The sequence below is a fragment of the Trichoderma aggressivum genome (assembly GCF_033847375.1).
Source record: "Trichoderma aggressivum f. europaeum strain CBS 100526 chromosome Unknown scaffold_056, whole genome shotgun sequence".
In the NCBI taxonomy this organism is placed as follows: Eukaryota; Fungi; Ascomycota; class Sordariomycetes; order Hypocreales; family Hypocreaceae; genus Trichoderma; species Trichoderma aggressivum.
Genome location: NW_026946422.1, coordinates 68,917 through 90,695, shown reverse-complemented (window position 1 = coordinate 90,695; position 21,779 = coordinate 68,917). Strand labels below are relative to the sequence as shown.

At 53.5% G+C, this 21,779-nt stretch overlaps 8 protein-coding genes across 8 annotated transcripts; 4 read left to right on the top strand and 4 right to left on the bottom strand.

Annotated features, from left to right (window-relative positions):
* Nucleotides 1-3,334: 3,334 nt before the first annotated feature.
* Nucleotides 3,335-4,368, top strand: Triagg1_9608 (uncharacterized protein; the record flags this gene model as incomplete). The annotated part of the gene is made up of 2 exons (XM_062904585.1): nucleotides 3,335-3,641; nucleotides 3,773-4,368. The coding sequence occupies 2 exons, from the start codon at nucleotides 3,335-3,337 to the stop codon at nucleotides 4,366-4,368; spliced, it is 903 nt and encodes a 300-aa protein (XP_062751425.1).
* Nucleotides 4,369-4,941: 573 nt separating this feature from the next.
* Triagg1_9607 (uncharacterized protein) lies at nucleotides 4,942-5,660 on the bottom strand (the record flags this gene model as incomplete). The annotated part of the gene is made up of 2 exons (XM_062904584.1): nucleotides 4,942-5,198; nucleotides 5,543-5,660. The coding sequence occupies 2 exons, from the start codon at nucleotides 5,658-5,660 to the stop codon at nucleotides 4,942-4,944; spliced, it is 375 nt and encodes a 124-aa protein (XP_062751424.1).
* A 1,483-nt stretch (nucleotides 5,661-7,143) lies between these two features.
* On the bottom strand, nucleotides 7,144-7,605 carry Triagg1_9606 (uncharacterized protein; the record flags this gene model as incomplete). The annotated part of the gene is made up of 1 exon (XM_062904582.1): nucleotides 7,144-7,605. The coding sequence occupies one exon, from the start codon at nucleotides 7,603-7,605 to the stop codon at nucleotides 7,144-7,146; it is 462 nt and encodes a 153-aa protein (XP_062751423.1).
* A 5,745-nt stretch (nucleotides 7,606-13,350) lies between these two features.
* On the top strand, nucleotides 13,351-14,607 carry Triagg1_9605 (uncharacterized protein; the record flags this gene model as incomplete). Its single annotated transcript, XM_062904581.1, has 1 exon — nucleotides 13,351-14,607. The coding sequence occupies one exon, from the start codon at nucleotides 13,351-13,353 to the stop codon at nucleotides 14,605-14,607; it is 1,257 nt and encodes a 418-aa protein (XP_062751422.1).
* A 461-nt stretch (nucleotides 14,608-15,068) lies between these two features.
* Nucleotides 15,069-16,267, top strand: Triagg1_9604 (uncharacterized protein; the record flags this gene model as incomplete). The annotated part of the gene is made up of 2 exons (XM_062904580.1): nucleotides 15,069-15,545; nucleotides 15,647-16,267. 2 exons carry the CDS (start codon nucleotides 15,069-15,071, stop codon nucleotides 16,265-16,267), a joined length of 1,098 nt encoding a protein of 365 aa, XP_062751421.1.
* Nucleotides 16,268-16,485: 218 nt separating this feature from the next.
* On the bottom strand, nucleotides 16,486-17,314 carry Triagg1_9603 (uncharacterized protein; the record flags this gene model as incomplete). Its single annotated transcript, XM_062904579.1, has 2 exons — nucleotides 16,486-16,884; nucleotides 16,985-17,314. 2 exons carry the CDS (start codon nucleotides 17,312-17,314, stop codon nucleotides 16,486-16,488), a joined length of 729 nt encoding a protein of 242 aa, XP_062751420.1.
* A 765-nt stretch (nucleotides 17,315-18,079) lies between these two features.
* Nucleotides 18,080-18,864, top strand: Triagg1_9602 (uncharacterized protein; the record flags this gene model as incomplete). Its single annotated transcript, XM_062904578.1, has 3 exons — nucleotides 18,080-18,089; nucleotides 18,491-18,776; nucleotides 18,840-18,864. 3 exons carry the CDS (start codon nucleotides 18,080-18,082, stop codon nucleotides 18,862-18,864), a joined length of 321 nt encoding a protein of 106 aa, XP_062751419.1.
* A 551-nt stretch (nucleotides 18,865-19,415) lies between these two features.
* On the bottom strand, nucleotides 19,416-21,680 carry Triagg1_9601 (uncharacterized protein; the record flags this gene model as incomplete). Its single annotated transcript, XM_062904577.1, has 1 exon — nucleotides 19,416-21,680. The coding sequence occupies one exon, from the start codon at nucleotides 21,678-21,680 to the stop codon at nucleotides 19,416-19,418; it is 2,265 nt and encodes a 754-aa protein (XP_062751418.1).
* Between the last annotated feature and the right edge of the window lie 99 nt (nucleotides 21,681-21,779).

The following is a 21,779-nucleotide window of genomic DNA, read 5'->3' as shown; positions in this document are numbered from 1 at the left end:
GTAATTACGGGTAACAAGGCAAAAAGAAAGAAAAAAAGAAAACAGACATCCCTGAAACACAACATCATGGTCAATCAACATGCGCAATTCCCCTGTGTATTAATGGTACCCCCTCCCATTCTCGTAAAAAAGAAGGGTTGAAGAGAGGAAAAAAGGTACCGGAAAGCCTTCCGGGATGAAGCACCACAAAAAGCTGTAAGCGACAAAGGTAGGTAGGTTGTGAACAAATAATACCAACATAATAAAAAAAACCAAAGCTTGCTGCAAAGGCCATAGTTTCCATAAGCGTCCATTGTTCTCCCACATAGAAATCTTTGTGGGAGGGAGTCATTATGGGAAAAAAAGGAAGGCGTGAAAAGTACAGCTAGCGCAACCGTAAGGTCCTCATCTCTCTTGAATCTTGAATTTTGCGCCTTGTTCCCAAAGTGTATCACGTCCTTCCACCCGTATGACCGTCTTCTCCCTTTCCCGTCCGACCCTAATGTGTCCTAAAAAGCAAGCGAGATTTGCCACGTTGTGCGTGCGTGTGTCTGAAGGGGCGAGATCCAACGAGACATGATGTAATCTATGCGCAGAAATGGGGGCAAACTGAAACCCTAGAATAATGGAGAAAAAGGTCATAACAAACATTGTTCAGTCGTTTCCCAAGGGACGTCACACTGCTCTAATCATCCTGTCACCAGACTCGGCCACGACAAAGCGAACCACACGAAACCATCAAAGAGGAATACATTTAACAGCAGCTGCTGTTGGAAGAGTTGCCCACACCCTGGCCCTTGCCAACGTGCACGCTGGGTTTCGTGTTGTTGGCAGTCGTGGTGCCCATGCGCTCCTTGATCTGGCGAGCCATGGTCAGGAAAGCCTGCTCAACGTTGCTGGCGTTCTTGGCGGAAGTCTCGAGGAATGGGATGCCCAGGCTGTCAGCGAATTCCTAGAGAGGGGTCGTCAGCTTCAGCTTTGCAGGGGGAACCTGGGGGTCCGAGACATGGCAGCCTGGAGACGGCAACCGCCTTCTAGTTGCAGGTGACGGTGCGGCCACCAGGCTGCAGTTGAGGCGCTAACTCACCTTGGCAACAGTGTACTCGACAACCTTCTTATCGGACATATCGCTCTTGTTGCCCACGAGCAGCTTGTTGACGCCCTCGGTAGCATACCGGTCAATCTCCTGGAGCCACTGCTTGACGTTGTTGAAGGAGTCCATATCAGTGACATCGTAGACGACGCAGATGCCGTGAGCACCGCGGTAGTAAGACGAGGTGATGGTTCGGAAACGCTCCTGGCCGGCAGTATCCCACTGTAAAAGCAAAAAAAAAAAAAAAAAGAGTCTCAGCCAGCTGCATCGCATCGCCTTGATACGAGGCTTAGGTTTGCATCACTTACGATCTGCAGCTTCACGGTCTTGCCATCGAGCTCTATCGTTCGGATCTTCTGCGGAGGGGGGTCAGTGCCTGGCGAGATGAGAGGAAGCCAAATCAACGTACGAAATCGACACCGATGGTGGAGATGTAAGACTCGGTGTAGGTGTCATCGGCAAATCGCAGAAGCAAGCAAGACTTTCCAACACCGGAATCACCGATGAGGAGGAGCTTGAAGAGGTAGTCGTATCTAGAATGGGGGAAAGCGGCGTGTCAGCACACGGCTTCTCCTCTGCAACGGGCGCCGCCGCCGTCAATCAATCAAAGGCCATCCATCCATCGACTCAGCAGAACCAAGCATCGACGGAGACGACGCGGCCGACGGACGGAAAGTGCTTTTTCTGCACTGGACTGGACTGTACTCTGCGGAGTCGGTTAGCACCCGATAAGACGGACAGTTTCAGGAGATGAGATGCTATCGCAATCCAGCGACGGGACGGGGGGCTGCGTACCACTCGGGGTTCATGGTGGCGGTTGATTGTTTGATGTCGGTGTTGGCGTTGGAACGGAGAGAAATGGCAGCAGAAGCAGAAGGCAGGTTTGGTTTGGTCAAAGTGGCGATCGAAGCGGATGGTTGGCTCGAAGGTCAAAGGAGCGTCGGCTGGCCAAGTCTCGAGTACGTCAGGGAAAGATGACCTCGTTGGCTGGGCCTTGGGCTGGGAGGATGGGATGGGCGGTTTGGCGGTGGGAGCGCCAGTCACGTGCAGGGACCTCCCTCTGTGCCAGTGGCTCATTTGCCTATTATTAGCCGTGGATTGGTGATGGGCGCCGAGCTGCGTTGGCAGCTAGCACGCTGTACTACAGTACTAAGGTACCTGGGTACGGAGGCTGTACCTCGGAGCGCGCAGATGGCCGGCCGCGCTGCACAGATTGAGTACTCCCTACCGTCAAACAGTTTGGAATTCAACAGGAACCTTTAATGAAATCAAAACCTGCTTCTATGGGTTACTTGCAACAGGTGCTACCTGGGGTCAGCTTGTACTGTTTGTTATCTTATCTGGGGTGCCCACCTCCAGTATTAGCACATGTCACGACACAAAGAGCCTCCATTCGCAATGCCTTGAGCCTCCTCAGCGGCATGGTTCGCTTCTTGAACTCGTCAAAATGTCATCACCCACAAAGAGGATTTCCTCAACAAATCTATTCTCCTGCTTTGATGATTTCTCCTTCTTTTTTCTTCTTACCTATCCTTTTCCATCTCTCCACTATATCCCCCTCTCCCCTCACTGTCGCTCCCGTGTAAGTGTCCCTGCCTGGTACGAGTACGACTCTGCACTGCATTGCCAACTCCAGGCTACTACCTATACTTCGTGCTGCGGCACAAAAATACAGTTGCACGTTAGGCCAGCCGCGCATGTGATTCGAGCTCCATTCTCTCGCCCGGCCCTTGATCACCTGAGATTCAGCCACGGCGTCTTCCCAATCAGCGACCGGCCTCCCGATCAAGACAAGCAGTGCGAGAGAAAAAAAAAAAATACCATCGCAGGTGTCGTGATTCCGATTCCAGCTGCTGGAATCAGTCGACCAATCCCGAATCCACCCGCGTCATGTGCATCGTTATCTATCAAGAGAAGATCATTTTCTTTTCTTGTTCCTTTTAGAAGCGTTCCATTCCAGCCCAGCCTCTCTTCGTCTCCGTGACCCGGAATAGCGGAACGGCCCCGCAACGATGCTCCCTAAAGCAGCCCACTGTAGCCTTGTAAGAGGAGGCGCTACGGAAGCAAGGCGAGAAAAAAAATGACGGATTGTTTCCCGGCACTCTCCGTCCAATGCCGTGTGACATTGCTGCTTCAAACTTGTAAATTCTCTGATACCAACTTGAATACAGCAAACCTGCGAAAAACGGATACTCCTCACACCCCTCTCGCAAACCCCCCCAATCCCATGCGGCTCCTCCCCGGGAGCGCCAACCGCAATCAATGGCCGCGCCCCTGCGCAACACTCTGACGAGCCCAGCCGGCCGCTCATCATTCCGATCTTGGCCCGGCGCTTCAGTTCGCGGCATCACCAGCTTCAGCCCGGCCAATGCCCCAGCCCAGATTGCCGCGCGGCCGCCGTCAGAGAGTGTCTTGGAACAGCCACCTCCTGATGCGTTATTGCTGAAGAGACCAGTGTCTGCGCCGCGAGACAGCTTGCCCCAGACGTCCTTTGAGAGCTCGGGAGCCGTGTGGGTGGGAGGCCGGGGAGACCAGCCGCCGGATCCAAACAAAGCAAAGCTCGGCAAAAGTAAGTAGAAGCTTTCAATATGATGTACCTATCTGAAAAGAAGAGAAGGGAGACAAGAGAATAAGCATATTTAAAAAAAAAAAGAGCATATGAAGGCAATGGAAGCTTACTTACACGCTGAACCCTCGCAGCTCTACGAATCCTCCAAGAGCGCCTCCCGACGCTCCTCCAATCTCCCCTCCCGCAAGACATCCTCGCTCCCAACATCTCGCTCCAGCTCTTCCCCTCCACGCACCCCCATCTCCCCGTCGTCTCCGGCCGAGTCGCCTACAACGCCGCCCTCTGGACCTCCCCCATCGCCTGGAACCGCGTCCCCATCATCGGCAACGTCAAGCTCGAGATCCTCGCCGAGCGCATGACCTCGGAGCCCCTGACCTTTCTGCCCCGCCGCGCCGGCGCCATCCAGGAGCAGCTCGTCGTGCGCTGGTGCGAGAAGCGCAAGGTCAAGGAAAAGGATGACAAGCACAAGGGCACGGGCATCTCGCTGCCCTCGCTGCGCTTGGCCCGCGGCGTCGACCCCAAGGAGGCCTTTACGGGGCTCTTCATCTTCGATTTCGATGCGGAGGGCAGGATCCTTACGCATACCATTGAGCAGGCTCAGGAGGGTGGCGATTGGGAGAAGGGCATGGGAGCCAAGTTCGTGGGTCTCACTGATTGGCTGCTAGGGGGCTTGCAAGGTCCGGATGACACCCCGATACCCATGTTTGAGAGAAAACGGACGTTGTGATTTTTCGAAATGATTTGGTGGGAGAGGGTGTGTTTTCAGAAGCAGAAAGATGGAGGAAAGAAGGGATGTTTTGGTCCCCCCCGGCGTTGATGGCATCATCTTGATTTGGTCTCTTCACCTACCTAGTTGACCCCGAGGTAAGGTGTATGTTGTAACGATAGCTGCCCACTTAGAAGGCATTTGTATAACCCTGTATATCTTAGCAAGACTCTCTACTATGTTTATAATTAGCATCTCATAAACTACCCAGCAATATCATGTATAATAAGCCTGTCACATAACGAAGCAACATTCTTCAAAATCAAGCCGCATCATGCCAATATCACAAAGCCAGCAGTTGCGCGGAATAGACGTCTCTAGTCATTCAAAGGCGTGTAGCATGAAAACTACCTCTTTTGCACCAGTCAACTCTCGGTCCGGGGGCATTTCACAATATTCTGCCGCCGAACCGCCTCTGCCGCAGCGCATAAAAAAAACAAATAAAAAAAAAGAAAAAAGAAAAAGAATTCCCTGCTGTCGGCTTCTCAACCCCCTGCTTCTTGTTTGTTCCTCTAGAACAACGGGGTCCCATCTTTAAAAGAAAATATCTCCCAAATTCTCGCCCTCAAACCCAATCCGGACGAGCTTTTTCAACCGCGCCTTCTCCTTGGCCTTGTCCGCCGTCTTCTTCGCCTCGGCGAGCTTCTTCACCACCTCCACCTCGGCGAGCTCATATCCCGGCGGCGCATCGTCGTCCTTGTCCAGGTCAATCTCCCCCAGGAGCAAGACGTTCTCGCCTCGCACGAGGAAGATGCCGTGCGTTATATCGGCAAAGTAGCCGTAAGGATACTCTGATTCAGGGTTATTGGGTCTAGGAGCGAATATCCTCTCTGTCGTCGATTGGAGAACAATGTTGGCTGTTTTGCATGATAAAAAAGGTATTAGATGATCGAGGCTTTTTTCTCTTTCTCGTGTTTCGCACAAGATCCTTTTCGCAGCTCTTGGTTTTTTTTTTTTTGTTTTGGAGGGGGGACTACACACCGAATTGGTCCCAGCTTCGTAATACTCCAATCAACTTTCTCCCGTCACGCAGAACCACCATGAGTTTTTCTACAACCCGCCTGTTAGTATAAAGCAACCCCTAGTCTCCACGTCTCCCATCCTCCGATCCGACATTGTTCCATGGGAGGCATACTATCGGTGAGATCCAACAGCTGCGCGGCAGTCGTAAACATCTGCGGCGGCAGCTGGGCAAAGGGTTGCGAGGCCGGAGCCCCAGGAGGGGCGTCGGAAATGGTTAGATTTTCCATCATGATAGCATGAGGCGACGAGAACGAAAGGTTTTGTGTAATTCTGGTTTCGTGTTCCGGCTCAGGGTTCCATGAGCTGTGGTGTTTCGGCGTTCTTTTTGTTCTATATCAACATGGCCGGAGGAGGTTCTTGGTTAGCAACGAGGCTGTAGAGAGCAGCACATTGGCAAGTCCCAGTGAGGTTGGCTGGCCATCGCCCTGCCCGCTGTGGTTGAGCCGATGCGCTGTCGCCTTATCGATAAGTCCATCACGTGTCAGCGCCGTTTCCTAGAGTGTCTCGCCCGCCTACGTCAGAGGAACGAATTAGGTTTGTCGGGATACCAGGTAGCTAGAGACTACCTATACCTATTAACCCGCGCCTGTACCTATACTCCCACGGCGGGCATTGGAGCCTCGGGTGAATTGGGATTCAAAAGATGACGCAAGGTCCAATCCAATTTGATGCGTGGCATTTGGTTTCATCAGAGGTTGGATGCGCCCTCATCTGGACGTACCGGCACAGTACTGTATGCTAATAACTTCAAGGTTGTAAGCCGTCAACGATATTACTAAGAGTTACCTGCCCGTATTAGCTCATGCAGATCCCAGGGCTGGAACATTAGTACATGCCGTGGACGCCTCGTGAGCGTTTGCCTTACGTCGAAGCATGTGTAAAATTGCATACAAGGCATTCGACATTGGCAGCTCGTTTTACAGCAGCACGCCATCTTCCAACCCAATCAATCAAAGCTACGACGGTTGAGTCATCAGGTACTCGTGCTCGTACATGTACTTGTCAGAAGGAGGGGTGTCTGGGGCCCAGAGCTAAGGCAGGTACTTAGCTCCAGCGCACACGACAGCTCCCTCGTCATGTCTATGGCATCGATTTCTTCTATGCTCTCTATCATCCAGACATCCGGAACGCGCGATAGGCCGCCTCTCCGCCGTCGTTGTGTAAACAATTAATTTTGTGTATCCTATTTCAAGAGCATTGTGCCTTGTAATACACCAGATGTGCCCCGCCCCGTCTGAGTATTTTTCTTTCTGCGTGGTAGCTTCTATGATAAGTTAAAAAAAAAAAAGACCTGCCGACAACGCCTGAGCCGGATTCAAAAACTCATCGCACTCCTGGATGGTTAGCGGCTTTGTGTGTGTGTGTATGTGTGCGTGTGTGTGTCGAGGAAATGTTGTAGAGTAGCCGCGGTGACCAAATGGACCGCCGTGATCCGGTCAACCAGAAAGCAAGCATCTTCTATCTTCTTCTTCACTCCTGCTCTTGCTCTTGCTCTTGCTCTCCGGCTGTTCCGCCGTTGTTCACTGTTGCATCCGAGCTGTCTGCTGTGTGCAAGTTGCTTCCGCGACCTCAAAGCACTTGCCTTTCTATGGCGCTCCCCGGAGATTGTGAGGGGATGATTAATAAAGTATACAAGGAGAAGGGAAAGGGGTGGGGATATTTTTTGCAGAGAAGGACAACAGCCGAAAGCACAAAGCCCAAAGGGCAGCTTGCTCATGTCCTGTTCATCGAAGAGCGATTCAAGGCTTCTTGGAGCTCAGGTCTGTTGACGAGAACCTCAATTGCCTTGGTGTAGGTGAACCACTCGCGCTCTCTCTTGTCCTTTTCCGGCCACTCGTCCAACTGGTCCAGAACGGTGCCCTGGTAAAAGTAATAGCGAGAGCGGTCCTTGGACGTCTTGGGCGGCCGCTTCTCCTCAAAGTTGCCCAAGTCATAGTCAATGTTGACCGTAATGCCAGCCTCCTCCCATGCCTCCCGCACCGCAGACTCCTGACATGATTCATCCGACTCCCATCCTCCTTTGGGCAGGACCCAGCCCTTCCGCCGGGTAGACTGGATCAGGATGACGTGGTTGCGGTCTGCGCTGAGCGGCACGATGCCGGCGACAAGTCGTTCTCCTTGCGAGTTGTACCCTGCAGGAGGGAGATGGGTCAGTGGGATCCCGGGCTTTGGCATCGGCGGAGCGAAGCAAAAGCAGACAAATGACGCGGCTGGCAATGCAAGGACGGCAGAGAGGCGCCACAGGACAAACGGGGGGGGACAGAGGGGGGAATGAAAGAGTTTTTGGTGAGACACGGGGGCAGAGGGTGCGAGATTGAAGTCTTTGGGGGGAAAGACAGTCAAGGTAGTTGTGTGAAACAAGGTGCAATCAATCTTGACTCGAGAGAGGACTTACGTTGTTTGCTCCGCCCGGTCCGCGACTGCATTGACCGATTGTTGGATCCCTCGCCGCTGGACGCCGAACCCGACATTTTGCAAGCTGCCGTTGCCGACGTGCTCTGTGAATTTTGTGTGCGCGTGTTGAGGTTAAGCAGGATTTGGTGATGATTGGCCACTCGATTCTAGGTACGGAATAGAATTGGCCGAGGAGGGAAAGGAAAAAAAGAGGTGCCGGAAACGGGGGCTTCGCCGGCGGTCGAGAGCGTCGTAAGGCGGAGAGGCAGGGAGAAAAGTCACAGTGACATGTGCTGCATCATCATCGATTTAAGAGAGCAGGAAAATGGGATAAGGGATAAGGGCAAAAGGAAAAAAGTAAAAGGTGAAAAAAAGGGTCTTTGCTGTGTCGTCCCCGTTGAGATAATGACGGAGGCCGGGGGAGGGAACGAATGCAGGTCTCCAGCTAGGTGTATTTTTTTTTCTGCGGCAGGATGGCGTTCTAGACGGGGTCCGAAAGCGATGTATAAGTAACTCGGCGCGGACTCGGGGAACCGCCAGGCGTGGATGGTGCCTTGGACTTTGGGGGGAGGGACTTTCAGTTAGTACGGCAAAAGTGGCCAATATCGGAATACCTGACCTGACCTGACCTGACCTGATGGATTTAGCACTGGACTGGACTGGACTGGACTGGACTGGAACTGGTTTGTTCGTCCCAAGGCGGAACTGGAACTACTGGAGCTGTAAGCGCGGGCTTGGTGCGGTGCGGCGTGATTTGGACTTGGACTGTGCTGTGCTGTGCTGTGCTGTGCAAGCCTGAGCTGGTACCTGGCGCTGGTAGTGGAACCAAGGGCTTGCAAGGTTCAATATTGGGTTGGCTCAAACGCGGAGATGGGGCCAGAGTTTTGTCGCGCACTGGTACTTGTACTGTATGTACAGCAGCCCGTGGGGTTTATTAATTGCCCGGGCAAGATTCTGGTTCTGGCCTGGCCTGGCCTTGGTCCTGGCAGTGGTCTGTACTGTACGAGTGTGTAGGTACTTGGTGGCCTGGATACCTATAGTAGACGGTACAAAGTGGTGCTACTGTACTCCGTAGGTACTGTACAAAGCATCAAGGGTGTTGGTGGTGGTGGCAGTTTGGGGGTTCAATACTTGGAAAGTTGGGGGCCACCAAAAGCGCCAGCTGCGGGATGCCAACATGTACAGTATGTACGGATACCAAGTGCTTGGTTTGGCGACGCACGCGCGCAAGCTTCAGCCGTGCTGGCCGGGTGCAAACTCCGTCAGCGCAATCCGCGGCGGTATCAGGGGCAGCAAGCCGGCCACGGCCGCATCAACTAGGCTCAGGCGACGGGGAGGCACACGTGCGTCTGCGAGCGCGGTACGGCGAGGCGGCACGGGGGGTTGCGGTCTGGGGGGCAATAAAGGGAGTGAGTGGGTGAGAGGTAGGTAGGTAGGTAGAGTAGAGGTTGGTGAGCGGGAAAAAAGGGAGTTTGGAAACTCTCCGGGAGCTTGTACTCGCACTTGTACTCGTATATAACAGCAACGGACAAGGACAAGGGCAAGGAGGGACTCCCAACCTGCCAAGCAGTACAGTAACGATGGGGGTAACAAACAGTACGAGTACTCCCGCAGCCAGAAACCACGGCTTCTAGGCTGTCTGCTGCGTGTCTCGTGCCATGACAATACCTTAGATGGGAGGGTCCCGGCCGAGGAGGATCCGCGTTAGCTTTATAGTCAAACTAAGGTGCCATCTATGTTAGTGTCATGAGCGGGATGGAGCTCGACAAGGCCTGCCTGCCCAGTCATGTCGTGCGTCAGGGCCGGTGGCGCCGGGACGACGTGAACAAGGGCAGGCAAGGACTTTTTAACGACGAGGAACGAAGCTGTTATTGATGGAGGCAAAGGCGAGGCGAGGCAGGCGAGGCGATGCCATGTGCAGTGATGTGATGTGATGTGAAGCGGCAGGGAGGAGGAGGCAGCAAGGCAGATTGTGGGATATTGATGTTGCTCCGGTCTGCTCTGGTCCGCTCAGCTGTGCTTTGCTAAACACCACAGCAACACCAACGAGAAACGGACAGACAGATGGACAGCCTTTTTGTATGTCATCAAGTCCGCACGTGTGCGAGCAGGTACCTCGTACGCCTACAGTAACAGGACACGCGGGATGAGATGGAAGAGACATGGCACGGGCCCGAGGCCGAAAAACTGTACATGTACCTAGGGACCAGGTCCAGTGGGAGAGTTTGGGGGTTTCCATCCCACGAAGCCGCAATTCGCCCTGGAGAGGAACGAGGAAAAAAGGTTGGCAAGGCCTGGAAAATCCCCAAAATTAAATTAAATCAAAATAAACCAAAATAAAATAGCACCGCCAAGCACCCCTGTCCCTCCATGCAGGCGACGCGCACCCGATGCGTCGTCCAATGGGCGCCGGGCCAAATGCTCCATATAACAACAATGTGCAGACGACGAGCAATGGCCATAACACTACTGGCTGTGGTACGGAGAGCTATATACCGACATGGAGGCAGAGAGGCACCACTCAGCTGCCAAGGTGACACAAAGACCCGTGTAATGCATTGATTCTGAACCTTTAAAGGTAGTTGAGTCAAGACACATGCGCGCCGAGACAGACGGAGCAGAGGGGAGACTGGATGGAGAGCTTTTGTGACTCAGGTGATGCTCGACTTGCTGCCGGATAAGCTTTCACTAACTGGGAGCTGAGATGGGATTGATCAATGTCCTGGACCCTCCGTACACCTCCATCTGTATGAGCACCTACTTGTATGTAGGTATGTACCTGTGCATGGACGAGGCGCCACGCCATCGTGGTATTTGCAGCACATATATCGTTTAGTCAGGGGGGCTCGTCCGTCCAATCATTAAATATAGGCCGCCCTCGCCTCATTAGCCCGCATCGAGAAATAGTCGCATGAGGCTTCTGCTGGCTGATATTACCCGGCAAAGCTGTGTGCATATTCGGCATGTCCAAACAGAATAGCATACCGAGTAGAGGAGGGGGAAACGGTGAGCAAAAGCCGTTGCCTCGCTCCCCCTTGCAGCCAGAAGACGCATCCCAACGGCCTCGCCAGGTCCAACAAGATGCTAGAGCGTCGCCACGCTCCTTGGTCTCTCGGGCAAGGGAGGGCAAAGGCAGTTTGCGTTCCTGGCTTCAACCTGGCACACACGGCTAGTATTACTAGGATGTGCGTATTACCAAGTTGCCTGATATAGTACGAGTAGTATCACAAAAGTAATCAATGCGGGCGTATCCTTTCTACTCCCAGCATGCTAGACGTCACATCGGAAGAGTCAAGTAAAGTGCTTAGTAGTGCGGAATGATCCCATTGAGAGCGGTGGTGACTCAACGACTGCCTCCAATATACATGCATGCATGCATGGACACTTTAGTATCCACGTACGGACGACATCATGTAGACGTACGCGAGACGTACCGCCTAGCATCGGCCGCAGAGCCCGAACCCTAGATGCAATGCCTATGGATAACCCGGCAACTGGAACATTTCGGAAACATGACGGTACGATAAAAGACCCCAAGGGACGGGTTGATCCTCTGCTGCGTTGCCAAACCAGGCCGATGAGCTGTCATTGTCTCCATCCATCCACATGTTACCTGTATCCTCCAGGGCCCAAGCTGCCAGCTTCTATACTCGTACCTGTGCCGCCTTGAGATTGAAATCACCCATGCCTGCACGTACCTTGTAGTGCTCTCACGTTAGTACAGGCGGTTGAGCCCATTACAGCACGCCGACAAGGAGCTCTGGAGGTCTTTTGGGGACTTGGCAGCATCAAGCCCGGATGCCCGCGGCCGCTCTGAGCACCCAAGCCGCGCAGTTGAACAACTTACATTGAGGTCAATCCATGGATATGCATGTACCTGAGGTACGCACCTGTGGCCCTCGTGCTTGGTGGGTTTAGCGACTGGACGGGCCGCTGAATCTGGCGCTGTAAACGCATCCCGTCACCCTGGCAGCCACTAACACAATCAACTCAACCCCTCACTTGCTGCCCCGCCATGGCGACTCGAGCTTGACCTCATCAACCCATGAGAACCTCTTTTTCTACTCCGCCGACGCGCGCTTGCGGTGCTTGAATCATCTCTCCTTCTCTCCATCTCCATCTCCATCTCTGTGAATATGAATTACTGCCGTCGGCAGCAGAGATAGCGCCTCTGCCCTGCCCTGCCCTGCCCTGCCCCGTCCAACCAAGCAACTGCATCCTCGCCCGTGGCCCTCCTGTCGCTTCAAGACCGCATAAGCCTGCTTCTACTGTATCGGCATCATGACTGCGGCTAGATCACATACATGCCACCCCACAAGTTAAATTCGTCCCTTCGTCTCTCACCCAGCTCAAGTGCCCAGCACGGTGGTTCTGCTTGTTCCGCTTGGACTTTGTGCCGCTTCGACTCCCTCCTGCGCTATTCCCGTACGCCTTACCTTAACCTTGGGCCATCTCCATCTATATGGAAACGCTCGCATTCACTCCATCTTGACGCCTCACGCACCAACTTGCCTGTTCAGGAAAACTCGAGGTGCCAGACCAGCCATGGACCTGGACGGCGGGCAGACCCCTGAAGACGCCTCGACGAGCGAACTTATATCCCCGATCGGTGAGTCAATAAAATCACACTCGTTTTTGTTCCTCTGCCTTTTTTTCCCTGACACGTGCGGCATTCAATGCATGTCGTTGGCTCAGGGCATTTCAATCCCTTTCGGCAAAGTCTCTGCTTGAATGCGAACCCCTGTCCAGCCTTTTTTTCATCCCACAACACAACACGGGCACACTCTTATCACGCATTTCCATGTCAAGAAAGCGTGGGATTCGTGTTACTCCAACGGCGTTCGAGTTGCCCAGTGGCTGCCACCCTGAGTCTTTTGCCTCTCATTTGCGTAATGGCTCCCCCATCCTGTCTTATACCGAACCCCCACTTTGCAATCTCTCGATATTGTTCGTTGCAACACTACTTTCCAATGTTCTCTTTACTGGCTGCCAGTTCATCAATGCGTGTAAGCCGCCGCTACGATGCCGTGTCCAAAGAGACAAGCTGTTTTGCGGTCATCCCCATATAGCTCCTGTTTTTCATCTCTCAGAAACAACACCGCCAACGTCCAGTTGTCTCCCGTCTTTGCCATCATTTAACCAAGGTTCACATGTAGTAGATATTTGGTAATCTATACAAATACTCCTTGATACATGATTGCCCCCGATTTCATAGCTGATGTACTATTTTTCAAATCACGCTAACAAATTGCAAAGGATATTCAAACTCCTCAAAATGCGGTTACTGTGGCACTCGAGGACAAAGTTAGTGCCATCATCATTCTCGTTCATGTATTTCAAGGCGTATCAACGGAGATGGGGAATCCAAGCCTTACCCGCCCTAGACTTGCCGTAGTTGTTGTACTGCTTTCAGAAAGCAAAGATGGATTCCATTTTTCAAGTCACAGGCTAACCCTTTTCCTTGAGCGTTTAGGCTTTTCGTATTATGCCAGTGCTACGTCTCTTAGCCCTCAATTTTATCTCACCATGCTAGATCGTTGTTGGAGGCGATCAGGAAAGCTCCTATATCGCCCCAATCAGCGAGCATCCTGTTGTCCTCATTACACCATTCGTCTAGATTCGGACCAATTTTACCCAACAAGGGGTCAGCGCCAAACCGTTAATCGCTTCAACAAATATGTTTTCGGCGAGGCTTATGCTAAGCAAGCCGCTCGTCTGTATCCAAGATCACGCGAAGAGACCAAAAAGCGTGATAATGAGTTTTGCCTAACAGAGCGTATACACGAGGCTGAGCTAAGTCGAGTCAAGATACCGCCTGAGCCAGCACACAAGTGGGTAGTTACCCTTGAAGAAGACACTTTTACTGAGGAAAAGTATCTCGTTTATGATAACTACCAGAGAGTTGTCCATGGAGATGAACCCGGTGAAAGGACGAGGCACTCGTTTGAACGTTTTCTCTGCAATTCGCCCCTGCAGCGTCAGGTCATGGTTGGGCCTGATGGACGGCAACGCCGCTTAGGTTCCTACCACCAATGCTATCGCCTAGACGGCGTCCTAGTGGCTGTTGGTGTACTTGACCTGTTGCCGCAATGCGTCAGCTCTGTTTACTTCCTTTACCATGAAAGCGTTCATGCATTTGCTCCTGGGAAACTAGGTGCCCTTTATGAAATAGCTCTCGCCGTTGAGGAGGGCTACCGATGGTGGTATCCTGGATTCTACATTCACAGCTGCCCCAAAATGAAATACAAAATCGACTACGGCCCTCAGTATATTCTCGATCCGGATAACTTGGACTGGAGGCCTCTCGACAAGGCTGTTCTGGATATTCTTGGCAGGGACACTTATACAAGTTTCTCGGCAGTCTTGGGGGGAAACGGTTCTAATAGTACATCTGAGATGCGCTCTGCAGTCTCCACAGGCATACCCTCCAGTGGAGCTTCCGAGACGCCCATGTCTTTGGATGAGAGCCCACAGAGCCCGGAGGATGCCAACTCGGACGAAGAGGACGACGAGCAGGTCGACGAAGTGTACGACTCTTTGTTCCGATCCAAAATGCCAGGCATCCCTTCTGTCGCCACCATGGAAAGTTTAGACCTGGACCACATTATTCTCAGAATCTTTCCCACAGGCCCGTTGTTTGAGACATCGGATCTAGTTGGCTGGAGGCACAGCAATATCAGACAGCCGTCGGGCATCAGGCACAGTATTGCACAGCTGATTGCAGCATTAGGACCTGACTTGATGGGTGACATATGTCTAGATCTAGTGCGCCGGCAACTCTAGTTGACGGCATTGGGAAGATTGAACTACCTACCCTCTTCATTCAGTTGGTTATTGTGTGTAGGATTGGTTAGGATACCATCGCTCTTGTAGCGCCAGTGTGTACTTCGCCGGCGGATTGTTGTAGATAGACTTTCATCTTACATTATCTAATTATCGAGGCGCTTTTGAATTCCAGGCCTTATATATGCTTATGCCTTCTATATAAGTCCTTTTGCATTATTCGGTTCTCTCTAGGTTAAGCCGCGTGAGCTTGGGAAAGCTCAGAGCTCCAAGCAGCTGCCCCACCCCCGCATCCTATCTTATCTTATCGCTCACCTAGGTGAGCCGATACAACTTTTTGTCAAGTTCAAAAACCTTTCAGCAACAAGCATCACCAGGCCGGCAATCCACGCCCCCCCTGGAGCAATTGCGACGGATTACCCTGCCTCGGCTTCATAAAAACACATGGAAACACGGTGACAATGGCTCAACAAACGCTTTTATCCCCCGCCGAGCTTGCGTACCTCCACAGTTCCCTCTCCCTCAGCCCGCCCATCCGGCCCGACGGCAGGACATCTAAGCAATTCCGACCCCTGACGGCAGAGACTGGTATCTTGCCTGGCACAAACGGCAGCGCGCGCGTCTGTTTGGCGGACGGCACGGAGGCCATTGTGGGCGTCAAGGCGGAGATTGAGAAGACGGTCGACCCGCTGGGCGGCGAAGGGTACCAGGAGTACGTCAAGAGCGCGAGCGGCGTGGGCGGCGGCGATGCGGAGGAGGACAGGCGCGAGGCGAGGGGCGAGTGGCTCGAGATGACGGTGGAGATTCCGGGGCTGAGAGACGACGATGCGGGGACGGTGTTTTTGGCTGAGTTGTTGAGGGAGGCGCTGCTTGCGGATGGGGAGTTTGCGAAGAAGCTGTGGATTAACAGGCGGTTTCACTGGAGGCTATATCTCGACGTGAGTGGATCGAATCTCTCTTTTGTTCTACATGATATTGGTTTTTGTCTTTGGGTCGGCTTTGTTTAATATTGGGAGTACTAATGAATTTGTGGCCGCAGATTCTTTTGATATCACCACCGCTTTCATATCCTCTGCCGCTCCTCTCCCTCACAACACATCTCGCCCTCCTCGCCACAAGACTCCCGCGTCTCAGATCAGAAGGTGACGAGGATCCCATGTTCGACGACGACTGGGAGGCCGCCCCGTTCCTATACCCCCGCGGGGGCGCGACCACGGGCTCACGGCCGTCCATTACGCTGCTGGTCGTTGCCGTGGGCGACAGCATCCTGTTCGACCCTTCCAAGGAGGAGCTCGCCGTCGCCGACTCTGCGCTGGCCGTGTCGCTGTGCGAGGTTAGGACGCAGCGGGAGCAGGGCGGCATGGAGGTGGATTCCGGGCGCGAGCTGCGGCTGGTGTCGATGCGGACGATTGATCCTCCCTCGAGGCTGACGCCGCCCGGGGTGCCCAGCACGGCTAATCTGGCGGCGAGCGGGACTTTTGATACGACGCAGCAAAAGCAACAGCAGAGAGCGGATCAACATCCCCAAGAAGGCGTCTGGAAGGCACCGCTGGGAGGCACTAGGTTTGCCGTCTTGGATAGCATTATGCAGGCTGTCCTAGAAAAGGGGGGTGTTGCAGACGAAGTCTTGGATGGGCTGGAAGGGGTAGACCTGGCGTGAAAAAAACATGTTGTCATATTCTGGGCTGCGTTTATTTGTTTTGTTGCTTTTTTGCTATATACTGGTACATCTACATCATGTTCGGTTCTCACTGACATTGGGGGAATTTGCCTAATGCCTAATGTGCGGGGTTACATCCTAGTGTTACAATAGAAAAGGGCATCTGGCCCTGCCTGTCAATCAATGCACATATAAATAATCGGCTCATGATGCCTCAATCAAAAGATGCCCAGCCACTTCTTCTTCTGCCCAGCGGGGGCCTCAGCCTCGGCCTCGGCCTGGGACGGCAGCTCGCGTCCCATGGCGGCAGCCTCGAGCTGCTCCTCCGACTTGGGCTCGTCCTTTCCAAACACCATCTGCACGGGGTCCTTGGCCTCGATGCCGTGCATCTTCATAAAGTACCTGCGCTTCGCAACGTCGTCGAGGTGTCGGGTCCGGTGCTCGGTGGCCTTGAGGGCCTTGTCCTTTTCGTGCATGAGGATGACGTTTTTCCACTGGGCGAAGAAGTAAGTGGGCTGGTGCCACAGGTCGGATATCGGCGGCACGAGGTCCTTGAAGGGAGAGTTGTAGGCGTAGTTCATGAAGAAGGTGTAGACGCCCATAGCGAGAAGCGCGCCCTAACGCAGATTAAAACAAAAAAATGTCAGCCCAAACGCCGCACAACAACTCTCAGTAGCAAAAGAAAGAAGAAAACCATGATCCATTGACAGCCCGTACCATGGTGATAAAGGTATGCAGCAGCCTGCTGTGCCAGAACCAGTGCGTCCAGGTTCCCTCGGGCGCCATCATGCCCGGGTAGTTTTTCTTGTTTTGGGCCGCAATCTCGTCCTCGGTCAGGGCAGGGCCGTAGTGCTTGGGGATTGAATTCCGCTTGAGCCTGGACCCGTGCGAGGGCGGGTTGAACTTGGCCGGCTTCTCCAGCACGATGGGCTTCTCGGTCGAGACGAAGCGGACGTGGATGTTCTGCGAGAGGGGAATCTGGATGCCTCGCCAGAGCGGCCCCTGCAGCGGCAGCAGGAAGCGCGGGATGACTGCCCTCGTCACCATTGCGAGTATGGGCTGACGATGCAAGGCGATGGATAAGAGGTGTTGTAGTGATGGAATCCGGACAAGAAAACGAGAAAGAAAAGAAAAGAAAAGATGAACCACAAGCACCGCCGAAAGGCCTCGGTCGGTCTCTCTTTTTTTTTTTTCCCACTGGCGTTGCTATGAAGCTCTGCTCATCCCACCAAAAAAAACTAGCGGGATGTTGAAAAAAATGGGGACCCCCAGGAAAAGGCTGACCTGAGAGCCTCTTTCCTTTGCCGATGTTTCTCCGGCCGAAGAAGAAGCCGAGTTTGAGCAAAAGGAAGCGCGGAACGAAGGAAAATCCGGTGGACCCGGAAGAGAGAAGAAAAAAATCTGGCAGGGAACAAGGATGGGAGACAAAGGGAAAGCCCACATGCTGTGGCGTGGCGCCTTCCCTTGGACGCCGCTTTGGCCGCCCGACTTTACCCGGGGAAATCGCCCGACGAGTGAGCGTGACTGTGTAATTGCGGGCGTGTGATTGGCTGCGCACCAGCCACACGTGTGGCTGATCACCGCCGGTTCTGCAGCACCATGGTGTCATAAACTTTTTTTTCCTTGAAATTTCTGGTTTCCTCCTGTTCCTTTCTTTTCCTTCTCCTATACTTGTCTCATAAACCTATTTTTCAACCTCTGAAAATTTTTGCTTTCCAAAGCAGTTAACCGGCTTAGGTTTCTCTTTGGACTTTTCAAACTCTTACGTCTTTCTTTTCTTCCTAACAACTCTTTAATACCCCATACTTCAACATGGCTGGCGGTAAGTTTGCTTTCAACTTGGCAGAATTCCGGTTGCCGAGACGTTTCCGAACAAGACGTGGGAGTTGCCATTGAGGCGGGCCACGACGGTCGACGACCTGGACGCTTGGTGTTTTGGACTTTCCGGTGAATGATGCACTCAAAGGTGTTTTCTTCGTGTGCTCATGTCGCCGGTGAGAGTGCTGAGGCTGCCTGGCGCAGTGCGTCATTTTCATATGACGGCCTTACGAATGACGGCCCAGTGCAAACACCACACACACACCACCTCGGTCCTTTGTTGTCGACTCCGTGCTGCACCGATTGAACTCTTTTGTCACGTCCTCGAACAAACCAACTATTTCTCGATTTCACAAAAAAAAAAAAAAAAAACAACCCCCGGTTGCTAAGACTTTTTTCTTTTAGGTGACACTAAGAAGGGTGCCAACCTCTTCAAGACCCGTTGCGCTCAGTGCCACACCGTCGAGGCCAACGGCGGCAACAAGATCGGCCCTGCCCTGCACGGCCTCTTCGGCCGCAAGACGGGCTCCGTCGAGGGCTACGCCTACACCGACGCCAACAAGCAGGCCGGCGTCACCTGGGACGACAAGACCCTGTTCGCCTACCTTGAGAACCCCAAGAAGTACATTCCCGGCACCAAGATGGCCTTTGGTGGCCTGAAGAAGGACAAGGATCGCAACGACCTCATTGCGTACGTTTTTTCCCCGCCAATCCCACGTTTGAAAACCACTGTTGCTAACACACCTCGCCCCAGCTACCTCAAGGAGTCTACCGCTTAAGCGATGAATGAAAGAAAAAAAAAGAATTGTAATGACAGAGATATCAATAGACGGGGTGCCGCGATTGTACTACTATAGATAAAGTTAGAATAGTCGAAGCACCATCACTGTGCTTGTACCATTAATATCCAACTCCGCTTTTTCAGCGACTGGACGCTGCTTTGGCCTTTTTTTCTTCTTGGCTCAACTTGATGGCGGGTGTGACGGGTGTGTGTGAGATGCTGAATTTTCTTCTTCAGTGTGTGTAGTGGGGGGAGGGTTGTTTTTACTTGTGATGGACAGGACAGGGTTGAACGGGGACTCGGTATTGGCTGACGGGATCCCGAATCGCCGTCTGCCATGTGTTACATTTGCTACCCTCCTGTTGTGGGAATTGCCGGACAGGGTCACGCTGCATGGATCGGACGATGCATGTGCTGTTACGGAGAATATGTGATAAAAAAAAGACCACCGCTTCGTACTTGTGTACGTAAAATCAACACCACATCTATATGCGTACGCCTGGTATATCTACATTTGCCGTCATCTAAACACCTATGTTTCCCCCCTTTTTACTCCCCCTTTCCCAGCTTCCTATCCAGCTTCCTGTACGAGTCTGGGTTGAGCACGCTACACCGCGTATTCTCCAGCGCATGCTCCCAGTCGTCCTGGTCAATCTCCCGCGCCGCCTTCTTGCCCAGCATAAACTTCCTCAGCGCGGCCTCGGCGGCCTTGATGTGCAGGCCGCCGAGATCCGCGCCGCTAAAGTCCTTGCACCGGGAGTCCAGGGCGACGGCCGGCAGCCTGGCGAGCTCGGCCTCGGAGGCGTTGCCGTGGGCCGTCTTGTAGATGGCGCGGAGGATGTCGACGCGCTCCTCGGGGGTGGGGAGATCGACGAAGAGCCGCACGCTGAGACGTCCCGGGCGGAGCATCGCCGCGTCGATCATGTCTGGCCGGTTGGTCGTGCCCATGACGTAGATGCCCGAGCGGTCTTGGGCGCCGTCGAGCTCTGTGAGCAGGGCGTTGACGACGCGGACGCCGGCGTCTGTGGAGGCGTTGTCTCGTCGGGGCACGAGCGAGTCGATTTCGTCAAAGAAGAGGATGCAGGGCGTGGAGGAACGGGCTCGCTGGAAGAGCTCGCGGACAGCCCGTTCGGACTCACCGACGTACTTGTTCAGCAGCTCGGGGCCGTTGATGAGGATGAAGGAGGCCTGTGCCTCGTTGGCAACGGCCTGGGCGACGAGGGTTTTGCCGCATCCGGGGGGTCCCCAGAGGAGCGCGCCGGCGGGACGTCTGAGACCAAACTCCTGGTAGAGCTCTGGGTTTTTGATGGGCCCAATGATGGACATGTGTAGCTGCTCGCGAACTTGCTCCAGGGCGCCGACCTGATCCCAGGTTACGCTTGGAATCACGGTAAAGCCTTCTCTCCGGAGAGACGGCGTGAAACCCTTGATGGCAAGCCGGAAGTCATCGAGCGTCAACGGCTCTGTGGGTATCGTTGTAAATGCGGGCTGTCTTAGATCCAACGAGATGCCTGACACATCCATCTGGTCTCTGTGGGGAGGCCGAGTAAGTATCTCCAGCTGCCGTCCATCGGGGTCTTCTGCATTGAGAATTCGCTCCTGTGCTGCTTGTTCCGCCAATGTTGTGACAATAATAATGTCTGCGCCGACGAAGCCGTGTGTCATCTTTGCTACTTCTCCGAGGTCTAGGCTATCGGATAGTATCTTCTCCCGCGTCACCACCTTGAGAATATCATGCCGAGCATCTAGGTCTGGCACCCTCATTTGGATTGTCCTTTCGAATAGGCCGGCTTCAAGCGCAACGGGGTCGACATCCGTTAGCCTTGATGTTGTTGCCATTGCCAAAACGTTGGCCTGTTCTTGTTGAAGTCTTTGCATCTGCCGTACGAACTGGTTGAGCATCTTTCGGCCGTGCTCGTTGTGATTGGAGCTTCCCGGGTTAGGTATGTGCCAGTCAAGATCCTCGATGAGGACGATACTCGGGGCCAGCCCGATGGCCGTATCGAAAGCCTCGGCCAGACTCTTCTCCACGCGTTCGGGATCCTCGAAGCAGCCATTGAGAGTGATGACAGGCACCTCAAGGTTCGCCGCTACCGTGCGGATAAGTGACCTCTTGCCCGTTCCCGGAGGACCGAACAGGAGCATTCCGGGGACTCTCCTCCAACCATTTCCTTGGTAGAGTTCCGGACACTTGAGAAGATAACGTGTTTGGCGTAAAAGGTGGCGATGTATCTCGCCAACACCTCCCAGCGGTAACGGCTCGTCCAATTGCTCGACTTTGAAGCGGGTAGACTTGGGCGACTTCTTCTGCACCGTCTTGTCCTGCCTCTCGGGCTTTGGTGTATCTTTCGATGCGTCGCCATTGATTGCCGCCTCGGTACCTGTATCGGGGCCACTTACTGTGCCGTCTCTCTCGTCGCCTTCGGTCTGGATACGTCGTTTCTTGGCCGCAGGCTGCTCGGTAGTGCCCAGAGGTATAGGGTCGACTTGCCAGTGTTTTGTCAGCTGTCGGTTGAGTAGAAATCGATCGTCGTCTGGTTTCTTCGGCTCAGACTCTTCTATAGCTGCCTCTGAGTCTTCCGAATCCTCGAGTTCTTCCTTGCGGAACTGCAGCACCCGATCAATCGAGTCTTCGAGGGGGCGCTTCTTCTGCCTGGAAACGCTCGAATTGGATCGCTTGATGGCATCGTATGCCGCGGTGATGGTTTTGAATGGCTTGCCGTCGTTGGCCTCTTCCAATTTCTTGATGATCTGGTAGACATCTCGATCAAGGCCCTGGCGCAGGTTCAGCCGGGACTTGAAATTGGGCGCCATTTTGGCTGTGAGGCTGTCGACGACGCTCTTGAAAAAGACGAGTTTTGCTTCATGGTTTGCGCAAAAATAAAAGTTGCCCTGTTTAATTCAGCACGAGGC